This window comes from Nicotiana tabacum, chromosome 12 (genome assembly GCF_000715075.1).
Source record: "Nicotiana tabacum cultivar K326 chromosome 12, ASM71507v2, whole genome shotgun sequence".
Taxonomy (NCBI): Eukaryota; Viridiplantae; Streptophyta; class Magnoliopsida; order Solanales; family Solanaceae; genus Nicotiana; species Nicotiana tabacum.
In genome coordinates this window covers 12,345,414-12,359,392 of record NC_134091.1, presented here as the reverse complement: position 1 = coordinate 12,359,392, position 13,979 = coordinate 12,345,414, and the positions used below count along the sequence as shown (strand labels likewise).

The 13,979-nt window shown below is 42.4% G+C and overlaps 1 protein-coding gene across 1 annotated transcript; it reads left to right on the top strand.

Moving 5' to 3' along the window:
- Positions 1 to 11,276: 11,276 nt before the first annotated feature.
- LOC107792635 (putative membrane protein At1g75140) lies at positions 11,277 to 13,687 on the top strand. The gene has a single exon (XM_016614872.2). It carries the CDS (start codon positions 11,546 to 11,548, stop codon positions 13,538 to 13,540), a length of 1,995 nt encoding a protein of 664 aa, XP_016470358.1. The 5' UTR covers positions 11,277 to 11,545; the 3' UTR covers positions 13,541 to 13,687.
- Positions 13,688 to 13,979: the final 292 nt, after the last annotated feature.

The window sequence follows — 13,979 nt, the reverse complement described above, 5'->3', positions numbered from 1 at the left end:
TTTGGACCAAAATCCATTTACCCATTCACCCCCGAGCCCGAATATGCAATTAGTTTTGGAATCCGACCTCAATTTGAGGTCTAAATCCCAATTTCCCAAAAATCCCTAATTCTACCCAAACCCCCAATCTCTGCCATGGAAATCCTAGATTTTAGGTTGGAAATTCATGAAATGTAATGGTTATTTGAAAGAAAATGGTTTAGAATCACTTACCAACACTTTGGGGAAGAATTTAGCTTGGGAGAATCGCCTCTAGGCCGTTTGGCTTTTGAAAAGTTGAAAGAATGGCTTAAGTCCCGTAATGGGACTGTTTAATAGCTGGGCGACAGTGTTCACCGCGTTCGCGAGGACACTGTCGCGTTCGTGAAGAGCAGAGTTTGCCAAGCTTATGAGATCGCGAAACTCCTATCGCGTTCGCGAAGGTTACGCCACCTAGCCTTCGCGTTCGCGAGTCCTTACTCGCGTTCGTGATGAAGAGTGACTGACCCCCTCCCCCAGGTCCCTATCACTACGTGTTCGCGTTGAGCTGGTCGCGTTCGTGAAGGTTAAAGTCCCCATTGCTCCGCGTTCATGACCCAGCCTTCACGTTCGTGAAGAAGCAAAATTCAGCCAACCCAGTTTCTACTACGCGTTCGCGAGAGTGCCTTCGCGAACGCGAAGAAGGAAGCCAGAAGGCACTCAAACTACAGAAACCAGATTTTTCCTAATTCCAAAACATCTCGTAGCCTATCCGAAACTCACCCGAGCCCTCGGGGCTCCAAACCAAACATGCACACAAGTCTAAAAATATCATACGAACTTGCTCACGTGATCAAATCGCCAAAATAACACCTAAAACTACGAATTTAGCACCAAATCAAATGAAATTCTCAAGAACACTTTAAAATTCATAGTTTCACAATCGGACGTCCGAATCACGTCAAACCAACTCCGTTTCTCACCAAATTTCACAAATAAGTCATAAAATATTATATTGGACCTATACCGGGCTCCGGAATCAAAATACAAACCCGGTATCAACAAGGCCAAACATCAACCAATTCTTAAAAACCATTAAATTTTCAGACTTTTAATTTTCATCAAAAATTCATAACTCGAGCTAGGGACCTCTGAATTTGATTCCGGGTATACGCCCAGGTCCCATATTTCGATATGGACCCATCGAGACCGTCAAAACACTGATCCGCGCCCGTTTACCAAAAATATTGACCGAAGTCAACTCAACTGAAGTTTTTAGGCAAAAATTCTTATTTTTATAAGTTTTTAACATATAAGCGTTCCTGACCAATACTCGGACTGCGCACGCAAATCGAGGAAGGTTAAGATGAGGTTTTCAAGACCTCGTAACACAGAATTATGCTCTAAAATAAGATGACCTTTCGGGTCATCACATTCTCCACCTCTAAAACAACCGTTCGTTCTCGAACGGATATAGAAAAGTACTTGGGCTGGTGAAAAGATGTGGATATCTACTCCGCATGTCCGACTCAGACTCCTAAGTAGCTGCCTCGATGGGCTGACCTCTCCACTGCACTCGAACTGAAGGATAACTCTTTGATCTCAATTGGCGAACCTGCCAGGCTAGAATAGCCACCAGCTCCTCCTCATAAGTCAAATCCTTATCCAACTGGACAGAGCTGAAATCTAACACATGGGACAGATCGCCGTGATACTTTCGAAGCATGGATATATGGAACACCGGATGAACTGATGATAACCTCAGTGGCAACGCAAGCCTGTAAGCCACCTCTCCTGCTCTCTCCAGAATCTCGAAAGGTCCGATATACTCAGGGCTTAACTTGCCCTTCTTTCCAAACCTCATTACACCCTTCATGGGTGATACCCGAAGCAACACTCTCTCCCCTGACCATGAATGCAACATCACGAACTATACGGTCGGCATAATTCTTCTGCCTGGACTGAGCTGTGCGAAGTCGATCTTGAATAATCTTGACCTTATCTAAGGCATCATGTAATAAGTCTGTGCCCAATAACCGAGACTCCCCCGGCTCGAACCACCCAACTGGCGACCGGCATCGCCTACCATATAATGCCTCATACGGAGCCATATGAATGCTTGACTAATAGCTGTTCTTGTAGGCGAACTCTCCAAGGGGCAAGAACTGATCCCACGATCCTCCAAAATCTATGACACATACGCGGAGCATATCCTCTAAGATCTGAATAGTGCGTTCGGACTGTCCGTCCGTTTGAGGATGGAACGCTGTGCTCAACTCAACCCGTGTGCCTAACTCACACTGCACTGCCCTCTAGAAGTGCGAGGTGAACTGCGTACCTCAATCAGAAATGATAGACATGGGCACACCGTAAAGACGGACGATCTCGCGGATGTAAATCTCTGCCAACCACTCCGAAGAATAGGTAACTGCCATAGGAATGAAATGCGCTGACTTAGTCAGCCTGCCCACAATGACCCAAACGACATCGAACTTCCTCTGAGTCAGTAGAAGTCCAACAACGAAATCCATAGTGATACGCTCCCACTTCCACTCAGGAATCTCTATCTTCTGAAGCAAACCACCAAGTCTCTAATGCTCGTACTTGACTTGCTGACAATTTAGACACCGAGCTACATATGCAACTATATCCTTCTTTATCCTCCTCCACCAATAATGTTGTCGCAAGTCCTGATACATATTGGCGGTGCCCGGATAAATAGAATACCGGGAACTGTGGGCCTCCTCTAGAATCAACTCACGAAGTCCATCCACATTAGGCACACAAACACGACCCTGCATCCTCAAAAATCCATTATCTCCGACCGTAACCTGATTGGCATTACCGTGCCGCACCATGTCCCTAAGGACAAGCAAATGAGGGTCATCATACTGCCGCTCCCTGATACGCTCAAACAACGAAGACCAAGCGACGGTACAAGCTAGAACACGACTGGGCTCAAAAACATCCAACCTCACAAACTTATTGGCCAAAGCTTGAACATCTAGTGCAATCGATCTCTCACTGACTGGAATATACGCAAGGCTGCCCATACTCACTAACTTCCTACTTAAGGCATCGGCTACCACGTTGGCCTTCCCAAGATGATACAAGATGGTGATATCATAATCTTTCAATAGCCCTAACCATCTCCTCTGCCTCAAATTGAGCTCCTTTTGTTTGAACAAGTACTGTAAACTCCGATGGTCCATGAAAACCTCACATGACACGTCGTAGAGATAGTACCTCCAAATCTTCAGTGCATGAACAATGGCTGCCAACTCTAAGTCATTGACAGGGTAATTCTTCTTGTGAACGTTCAACTGCCGTGAAGCATATGCAATAACCTTGCCACCCTGCATCAATACCGCACCCAGACCAATATGAGATGCATCACAATATACTGTATTAGATCCTGAACCTGAGGGTAACACCAATACAGGTGTCGTAGTCAAAGTAAACTTGAGCTTCTGAAAGCTCGCCTCACACTCGTCCGACCATCTGAACGGGGCACCCTTCTAGGTTAACCTAGTCAACAGGGTTGCTATGGATGAGAACCCCTCTACAAACTGACGGTAATAACCCGCCAATCCCAAGAAACTACGGATCTCTGTAGGTTATAAGGGTCTAGGCCAATTCTGAACTGCCTCAATCTTCTTACGATCCACTTAAATTCCCTCTGCTAATACAACGTGACCCAAGAAAGAAATTGAACTCAACCAAAACTCGCATTTTGAGAACTTAGCACATAACTGGATGTCTCAGAGTCTGAAGAACGATCCGAAGTTGCTGCTCATGCTCTTCTCGGTTGCGGGAGTAGATCAAGATATCATCAATAAACACAATCACGAAGGAATCCAAGTAGGGCTTGAACACCCGGTTCATCAAATCCATGAATGTCGCTGGGGCATTTATCAGCCCAAATGACATCACTAGAAACTCATAATGCCCATACCGAGTCCGAAAAGCTGTCTTAGGGACATCGGATGCCCTAATCCTCAACTGATGATAGCCAGATCGCAAATCAATCTTCGAAAACACCTTGGCACCCTAAAGTTGATCAAATAAATCGTCAATCCTTGGCAATGGATATTTGTTCTTGATGGTGACCTTGTTCAATTACTGATAATCTATACACATCCTCATCGATCCATCTTTGTTCTTCACAAACAACACAGGTACACCCCAAGGCGAGACACTAGGTCTAATGAAGCCCTTATCAAGCAGATCTTGCAACTGTTCCTTTAATTCTTTCAACTCTGGCGGGCCATGCGGTATGGCGGAATGGAAATGGGCTGAGTGCCCGGAGCCAAATCAATGCAGAAATCAATGTCCCTGTCGGGTGGCATCCCCGACAGATCTGCAGGAAACACCTTTGGAAACTCACGAAAAACCGGCACTGAATCCATGGAAGGAACCTCCGTACTAGAATTGCGGACATAAGCCAAATAAGCTAGACACCCCTTCTCGACCATATGTCTAGCCTTCACATAAGAGATAACCCTGCTGGTAGAATGGCCAGGAGTCCATATCCACTCAAATGAGAAAACCATGGCGAGGCTAAGGTGACAGTCTAATATATCATGATAATGTGACAGCCAATCCATTCTTAGAATGATGTTAAAATCAATCATATCGAGAAGTAGAAGATCTACACGAGTCTCAAGGCTCCCAATGGTGACCACACACGAACGATAAACACGATCTACAATAATAGCATCTCCTACTGGTGTGGACACATACACAGGAATACTCAAAGAATCACGAGGCACGACCAAATAGGTAGCAAAAGAGGATGACACATAGGAGTAAGTAGATCCCGATCAAATAGAACTGAAGCATCCCTAGTGCAAACTGAAATAATACCTATAATAACGGCGTCAGATGACTCAGCCTCGGGCCTGGTTGGAGAAGCATAACATCGGGGCTGGGCCCCACCACTTTGAACTACGTCCCTGGGACGGCCTCTAGCTGGCTGGTCTCCACCTCTAACGGCCTGACCTCCACCTCTAACAGTCTGGCCCCTACCTCTAGTTACCTGACCCCTACCTCTGGCTGGCTGAACAGGTGGTGCAACAACTGGTGCCGGAACCATGGCACAAGAACCCTGATGCTGTGAGCTGCCCGATGTTCGAGGGCAAAATCTAGCAATGTGCCTCAGATTACCACAAGTATAGCAAGACTTCGGCTGCTATGACTGTTGACTGTGAAACTAACCACGTCGACCTGAGTAACCACCTTGAAAACTCTGGAGCGGAGGTGTACTAATAGGGGCTAGTGGTGCACTGTAGGCTAGCTGGTCGGAATAATGCATCTGAGGGCCACGACCACCCGAGGCACTGTGGGATGCATGGAGTGCTAAATGAAACGATCTGGGAGGATGGCCTCCGCCATAAGTACCCCGGCCTCCATATGAGGCTCCACTAAATCTACCGGAGTGACGAGGCCTCTTGTCAGACCCCTGCCACTCCCCTGAGCTAAAACCATCTCGACTCGCCTGGCAATATTGGCAGCCGCCTGAAAAGAAATCTCACTCCAGTCTCTTTAGCCATCTGCAATCTAATAGGCTGAGCAAGTCCATCAATAAACCTCCTCACCCTCTCTCTCTCTCTCTCTCTCTCTCTCTCTCTCTCTCTCTCTCTCTCTCTCTCTCTCTCTCTCTCTCTCTCTCAGTAAGAAGTAGAATAAGAGCATGACAGGCCAAATCCACAAAATGGGTCTCATACTGAGTAACGGTCATACTGTCCTGCTGGAGACGCTCGAACTGACGGCGATGCTCCTCTCTCAATGTGATAGGGAGAAACTTCTCTAGGAAGAGCTGAGAAAACTGGTCCCAAGTAAGAGCAGGCGACCCAGCTAGTCTGGTCAATAGATAATCTCTCCACCATTTCTTGGCGGAACCATTCATCTAAAATGCAGCAAAATCGACCCCGTTGGTCTCCACTATACCCATGGTCCGTAGAACCTCGTGATAGCTGTCGAGATACTCCTGGGGATCCTCTGAAGGAGCACCACTGAAGTGAACTGGAAAGAGCTTGGTGAACTTGTCCAATCTCCATAAAGCCTCAGAAGACATAACTGACCCATCTTCGGCCTGTGCCGCAACAACCAGCTAAACTACTCTGACCGGTTGAGCTACTGGAGCCTGATACTGGGGAGTTGTCTGCTCCGGAGTGGGAGTAGTGGGAGTCTGGGCCCCTCATCCATCTTGAGAGACGGTTGGTGCCATGGGAAATGTGCCAGTCTGGGCCACACTCTCCATAAAGCCCATCAAACGGACCAAAGCGTCCTGAAGTACTAGGGTGGCAATGAACCCCTCCGAAACCTGAGCTGGTCCGGCAGGAACAGTTTGGGCTGGAACCTCCTCGCCCAACTCTACCTGAGGCTCCACTGCTGGTACTGCTGCACGAGCTCTGGGCTGAGCCCTGCCCCTGCCTCGGCCTCTGGCACAGCCTCAGACTCGACCTCTACCCCTCGTAGGAGTTGCCACCGGGGGATCTAGCTGCTGCTCAGCTGAGGAAGCAGTACATGTTCTTGCCATCTGCGAGAGAATAAGAGTAGAAGAGTTCAATTAGTATTGAGAAAACAAAATCGCATGATAGGGAAGAATATAAAAGAAATTTGTTCCTAAACTTCATAGCCTCTGGAAGATAAGCACAGACATCTCCGTACAGATCCTCCAGACTCTACTAAGCTCACTCGTGAATCGTGAGACCTAGGCAACCTAGTGCTCTGATACCAACTTGTCACGACCCGGGATTCCCACCGTCAGGACCGTGATGGCGCCTAACATTTCACTTGTTAGGCAAGCCAACGATAGAGATTATTAAGCTAAATTCTTATACATTTCAATAATTAACAGTAAATAAGCTATAAGAAGGTAAAAAGAAAAGGGCGAAAATCCATAACAACTTTAATGCTTATACACAACTACCCAGAAACTGGTGTCACAATCCACGAACTACTAAGATTTAGCTACAAGTAAGGTGTCTGAAGGAAATACAACTGTTTTCGATACAAATGAAACAGTAAAGGAAATGCATAGAAGGGGACGCCAGGGCCTGCGGACGCCAACATGACTACCTTGGGTCTCCAAACAGATCAAGCCAGAAGCTAGACTTAGGGTCAACTCGGTCCGGTACCAAAATCTGCACAGAAAGTGCAGAGTGCAGTATTAGTATAACCGACCCCTTGTACTGGTAAGTGTCGAGTCTAACCTCGGCGAAGTAGTGACGAGGCTAGGACAAGATACCTACAAATAAACTTATGCAATATATATCAATATATACAATAACAACAACAACTAAAGAAGCAAGGCAAGAAATATTGGGAAGGGGACATGCTGAGGGGATTACATGGCAAGGAATCACAACATGAATTAGAACATGATCAATCGATATATCTTTAACAGAATGAAACAAGTAAACACGGTAAAGGAAAGTGCACGGTATCACCCTTCGTGCTTTTACTCTCAACCTCACTTTAAGAAACAATAGAAATGACACGACATCACCCTTCGTGCATTAACTCTCTTTCATAACATGGCAAGGCATCATCCTTCGTGCATTAACACTCACTCACAAAATATTGCATGACATCGCCCTTCGTGCTTTAACACTCTCCCTCACCAAGACAATGAACAATAACAATAGGGAGATAGAGATATCAAGAACAAGTCTTACTTCAACATTCAATTTCATGTTACTAACCTCAACTTTGAGTCAAGACTCAATCAATACCAATTTCCGTGAAACATAATAAGAGTTGTTCAACATAACGAATAGCTAGTCTAATCATGAACAATATGATCAAGGAATACCACGATTACAATAATAAGACTCACTCACATGCTATGACTCGATAACAACGCATAGATACTCGTCACCTCACCTATACGTTGTACTCAACATACAAACAAGTAGCAAATAAGGGAATAATACCTAATCCCTCAAGCCAAGGTTAACCACGACAATTACCTCGCTCCAAAGGCCACTCAATACTCAATCACAACTTTTCCTCTATAATCCACCTCCAAACCATTCGTATCTATTCAAAAACGATTCAATAATATCAAATATTACTAAAGGAATCAATTACATTGCATAGATTTAGATTTCCCAAAATTTTCCCCCCAAAAGTCAAAAATTGACTCTGGGCCCGCTTGGTCAAAATTCGAGGTTCGAACCAAAATTCATTTATCTATTCACCTCCGAGCCCGAATATGCAATTAGTTTTGGAATCCGACCTCAATTTGAGGTCTAAATCCCAATTTCTCAAAAATCCCTAATTCTACCATGAAAATCCTAGATTTTAGGTTGGAAATTTATGAAATTTAACGGGTAATTAAAATAAAATAGTTTAGAATCACTTACCAATACTTTGGGAAAGAATTTAGCTTGGGAGAATCACCTCTAGGCCGTTTGGCTTTTGAAAAGTTGAAAGAATGGCTTAAGTCCCGTAATAGGGCTGTTTAATAGGTAGACGACAGTGTTGACTGTTTTATGAACTGGACGAAGAGTAGAGCTTGCCAAGCTTACGCGATCGCGAAACTCCTATCGCGTTCGTGAAGGTTACGCCCCTGGCCTTCGCGTTCGCGAGTCCTTGCTTGCATTCGCGATGAAGAGTGACTGATCCCCTCCCCCAGGTCCCTATCACTACGCGTTCACGTTGAGCTGGTCGCGTTCGCGAAGAAGCAAAATTCAGCCAGCCCGGTTTCTACGACGCGTTCGCGAGAGGGCCTTCGCGAACGCGAAGAAGGAAACGAGAAGGCACTGAAACTGCAGAAACCAGATTTTTCCTAAGTCCAAACACATCTCATAGCCTATCCGAAACTCACCCGAGCCCTCGGGGCTCCAAACCAAACATGCACATAAGTCTAAAAATATCATACGAACCTGCTCGCACGATCAAATCTCCAAAATAACACCTAGAACTACGAATTTAGTACCAAATCAAATGAAATTCTCAAGAACACTTTAAAATTCCTATTTTCACAATCGGACGTCCGAATCACGTCAAACCAATTCCGTTTCTCACCAAATTTCACAGATAAGTCATAAATATTATATTGGACCTATACCGGGCTCCGAAACTAAAATACAGATCCGGTATCAACAAGACCAAACATCAACCAATTCTTAAAAACCATTAAATTTTCAAACTTTTAATTTTCATAAAAAATTCATAACTCGAGCTAGGGACCTCCGAATTCGATTCCGGATATATGCTTAGGTCCCATATTTCGATACGGATCCACCAAAACCGTTAAAATACGGATCCGGACTCGTTTACCAAAAATATTAACCGAAATCAATTCAACTAAAGTTTTTAGGCAAAAATTCTTATTTTTATAAGTTTTTAACATATAAGCCTTTCGGGCCAATACTCGGACTGCGCATGCAAATCGAGGAAGGCTAAGATGAGGTTTTCGAAACCTCGTAATGCAGAATTAGGTTCTAAAATATAAGATGACCTACCGGGTCATCACAACTTCTGACCTTTTGGCCTCAAGTGCATATGACGTGCAATTTATCACTTCAAACTTATTAACCTTAAGTGCATAAAACCATTGGTTACACTTCAGACCTATTGGGCCTTAAGTACATCGAAATTATAATTTTTTCACTTCAAACTAATTTTTTTAACTTCAGACCCGACAAGTCTGAAGACTGAAGTTAATGCTAAAGTGGGTGGGCTTGCAATTTTTTTTGCAAAGTGAGTATATGTTCAATTGTGACTCCAAAAGCGAGAATGCATGCAAAAGTCCCATGTATTTTCTAAAATAGTCTAATATTGTCTGTTGACACTCATGCTCTATAAATGTTGAGCGATACATTTGGTTGAATATAAAGTTATTTAACCAAAGGAACAAAGATTAATTCTAACATCATACTTTCACGCATATATTTTTCCCTCTCATATCTAATAGAAAACCAATCAGGTTTCTTTTTTTTCCCCTCGGAAAGAATGGAGTAGTAGGGAACGAATCAGGACACATGAACACTATTTTTGTAGATATTATATAGTCATTGAAATCGATGATCTGATATTTTATGATCATCTTAATTGGTCATAGTCTCAATCTTCAAAAATCTGAACTTGGGTGTCTCAACATAGTGACACTTTTTTTCTTCCAATTATTTAAATCAAGAATTTATAATTAACGTTTCGCAGTTTACCTCAAGCCTCAACTTAATTTTTCGGTATCAATTCCTGTAATCTTAGTTTAATACTTATTTTATTTTACTTTATGTGGATCCATTCTATTTTGGGATTCTCGAGAAGAGAGGAGCTGTGATGGTTCCCCGACCGCCCAAGTCTCACGATTAAATCAAAAGTTAGATCTACATCGAATCTCACATGAATCGCCTCATCTATTCTCCCATGGAGGAGTTTGTTTCAAAAATCGGCTCGAACAGGAGGAGTACACCATGCTAATGTGCCTTGGAAGATCTACATCTTAGGATCAGGCTCCGATAAACACATTTAACTATCCATATAGCCGAGAGTCCTCACAGCCTAGGCATAACTATGCAATTATCAGAGACGTGCTCTACCACTAAGCTAATAGCCCGTCGTGCGAGCCTCACGCTGGGGACGGCTATGCCAAAAGCGAGAGAAATCATATCCTTTTCTTTCCTTTTTTGTCTCGGTGTCGCCATACGGGGGTCCTATCAACTTGTTCCCACCTAAAATAATAAGCTCATGAGCTTGATATTGCTTTACCTAGAGAAAAAAAAAGAAAATACATTTCATAAATTATTTATCAACTTGTGGTCTTTCAAAAATTTGGATTCATTTACACAATGCAACTTTAGTAGTACTTATTAACTATTTTTTCTGTTTTTAAATTGAAATCCGAACTAAGATTTCATTCACTTTCCATTCACAAAAGTCACATATGTTTATTTTTCTCTAGAAATCTATTTCTTCTAATCTATTTTAAGACTGAAAAAGAACTGTCACACCTATTTCCTAACAAATGCTAAACCATTAAAATTTATAAATTTTTCTCTTAATCTTATACAGAGTAAATTAAGACGTTAAATGTGCAATAGATAGTATTATAATACTTTTTTATCTTAAAAATGTAAATGCAAGTCAAGTTTCCTTTTCTATAGATTCACTCAAACAATGCAAGGAGAAGCTTTATAATTTAATCATATAGTAAATACTTTGCGTAATCAGTTAATCTCATCCACTTATCTAGTTCCTACTTATCCAACAGTCCCTATTGAGTTCTACTTGTACTTACAATGGGGTGCAACGTAGAAGATCCACTCTCATTCTTACAGTGACAACATAGTCTCCCACGTCAAACCTTTGCCTGAACGAAAAAGAAAAAAATCTAAAAATCCTCCTTAGTAGCCCTAAAATCTGAATCGACCAAAGCACAGTCCGACAGTGAAGAAAAACGCATGAACAAGTGAGGATATTCAGCAAAAAAATAATAATTACTTTCTCATTTGATCCTCCAAATCTTGAAATTTAAATATTCAAAAAACCCCATCAAACAAGAGTCAAGATCTGTAATTCCCTTACTTAGCTAATGACCCAAAAGCTTTGATACAGAAAACCAGTTTCTGCAATGGCAAGCTCAAACAAAGGCAAGATTATCTTGTTTTCTTTGCTTTTGTTATTTTATGTTTCATCATGGGTTTTTAGTGCTTTTGCTGAAAATGATTCAAGCTCTGAATCAGTTATAATTGAAGAAGAAAAGTTGTACAATCATGAGATTGAACAGAAATTTGAACATGTTGATGCTTTAGATGTGTTAAAAAGACACCAACTTCAATTAGAAAAACTAGAAGAGCTTGTTAAAAATCTTAGCTTGCTTGTTTCTAAGTTAGAATCAAGATTATTGGATTACCCTAAAGGTGAAATCTTGGAAGATAAGAAGCAGAGTTTTAAAGGGACTAAGCAAGTTGTTTTTGATGAGAAAAAGAAGATTCAAAGTGATGGTTTTGTGGGTAGTAGTGAGGGTAGTTTATTGGAGAGTAAGGTAGTAGATGGGGAGAGAATGGGAGCAGTGTCTGTTACTAAGTATAGTCCTCTTTGGTTGGAAAGGTTTCAATTTATATCAGCAGTGAGATTGGGATCAGATGCAACAAGCATCAATGTGTTGCCATTTAGGGATGCTGAAGGATTGAGTAAGTATGTTGTCATTGGCGATGATCGCGGAAAGGTGTATGCATTCTCCAGAAATGGGGAAGTTTTGATTGATTTTCAGACGTCGTTGAGTTCACCAATAACAGCTTATGTGTCGTACTTGTCTGTTTATAAGAATGAGAGTTTGGTTGTTACGGGGCATGAAAATGGCGGTATTTTGATGCATAGAATTTGGGAGGTAGTCCCTGATGGTGATGACAGGGCTGCTCTTCATATGGAAACCGTAAGAAAATTTGCTTCACCTGAAATCGAGGAAGGTGGGTCTTCGATTACAAGTTTAGAGGTGCATCATGTTGGAAGAAATAGGTATATTTTGTCCACGGATTTTTTCGGGAAACTTAGGGTTTTTAGGGAGAACGGCACTGTTTTTGGGTTGACAGTGCCAAAGAGCAGGCCGCTTGCGTTTTTGAAACAAAGGCTTCTATTTCTAACAGAGACTGGTGCGGGGTCATTAGACTTGAGGACCATGAGAATTAGGGAATCTGAATGTGAAGGTTTAAACACTTCTATTGCTAGGAGTTATGTTTTTGATGCAACTGAACGGTCAAAGGCATATGGGTTTACATCTGATGGTGATTTGATTCATGTGCTACTCTTAGGAGATAATATGAACTTCAAGTGCAGGGTTAGATCCAAGAGGAAGTTAGAAATGGCCGAGCCTTTATCATTTCAGGCGATTAAAGGATATTTGCTTATTGCTAACCAGGAGAAGGTATCACTGTATAATGTATCATCACAACATTATGTCCGGTCTGGTGGACCAAGGCTTTTGTTCTCTGCTGGTCATGATGAGATTGTAGCATCATTTTTGAACTATCAATCTTTGGAATTAAATGATAAATATAAAAAGGTGATTCCTTTAGTAGCCAGTGATCAAGAAAAGCTCATTATTCTTGGACTGGGAAATGGTTACTTGGGGATATATCGCTCAAACCTTCCACTTTTCAAAAATGAGTTCAACACCATGATGTGGACGAGTCCCGTTTTATTTTTCATCCTTTTCCTTTTAGGTGCATATTATTTTTTTGCCAAGAAAAAGGAAGCTCTTACCTCATGGGGACCTGACGATCCTTTCAATTCGACGAGTGTTACAAGTGGGGCTCCATTGGGATCCAGCCAAGGTGACAGATCTTATGCTGATTCATCGAGGAATGCAGATCTTATGGATCTAAGGAGTAGCGGCCTTAGAGCTCCATCTGGAAGGTATGTCTCTCCATCGTGCTATCCTGGTGGAACAACAGGTGCCTATAGATCAAATCCTTCCGATACAACTTCCAGGCCTTCCTCTGTTGATCCCAACTTTAGAACTACCTCGGAGTTGAAATTTAGGGGGTCGAATCTAGAAACATCAGGTTTTCCAAAAAGGAGAGATAGTCTATTTGTAAACAGTCAAATTGTGGATGATGGCAAGTAATCTGTAGTTCATGTCAGGTACATGTGTTAAATTCAGCAACCTTACTGTCATTTTTGACACGTGGGTAAGCTGACAATCTATAGCTGTAACTTTGCAACGGTTACTAATTGTGGTCAGTGGAAATAAAAAAGAACATTTTGAGCTTTCTGTTCTGACTACCTTGAATTGGTAATCAAGGAGATCTTTGTTATCAGTTTTTTTTCTCTTTTTCCTTCTATGCTAAAACTTATTCCAAGTATGCGCAATCCAGCTGTAAGTTCAGTTCTTGGAGAGATTACTCACACAATCGTTGAAGGATATCTGTCCTGTTTGAGATCAAGTTGGAAAAAGATAAGCAGATCCCTCACCTCGACCCCCCACCCCCTAAAAAAAGAAAAAAAAAGGAAAAAGTGGAAAGGAGAAATCATGATCAATGGATCTCACAACTTCGGTCTGGTCG

Bases quoted from the DNA above. Each gene is read 5' to 3' on its own strand.
- LOC107792635 (XM_016614872.2), top strand. From the start codon at position 11,546: ATGGCAAGCTCAAACAAAGGCAAGATTATCTTGTTTTCTTTGCTTTTG.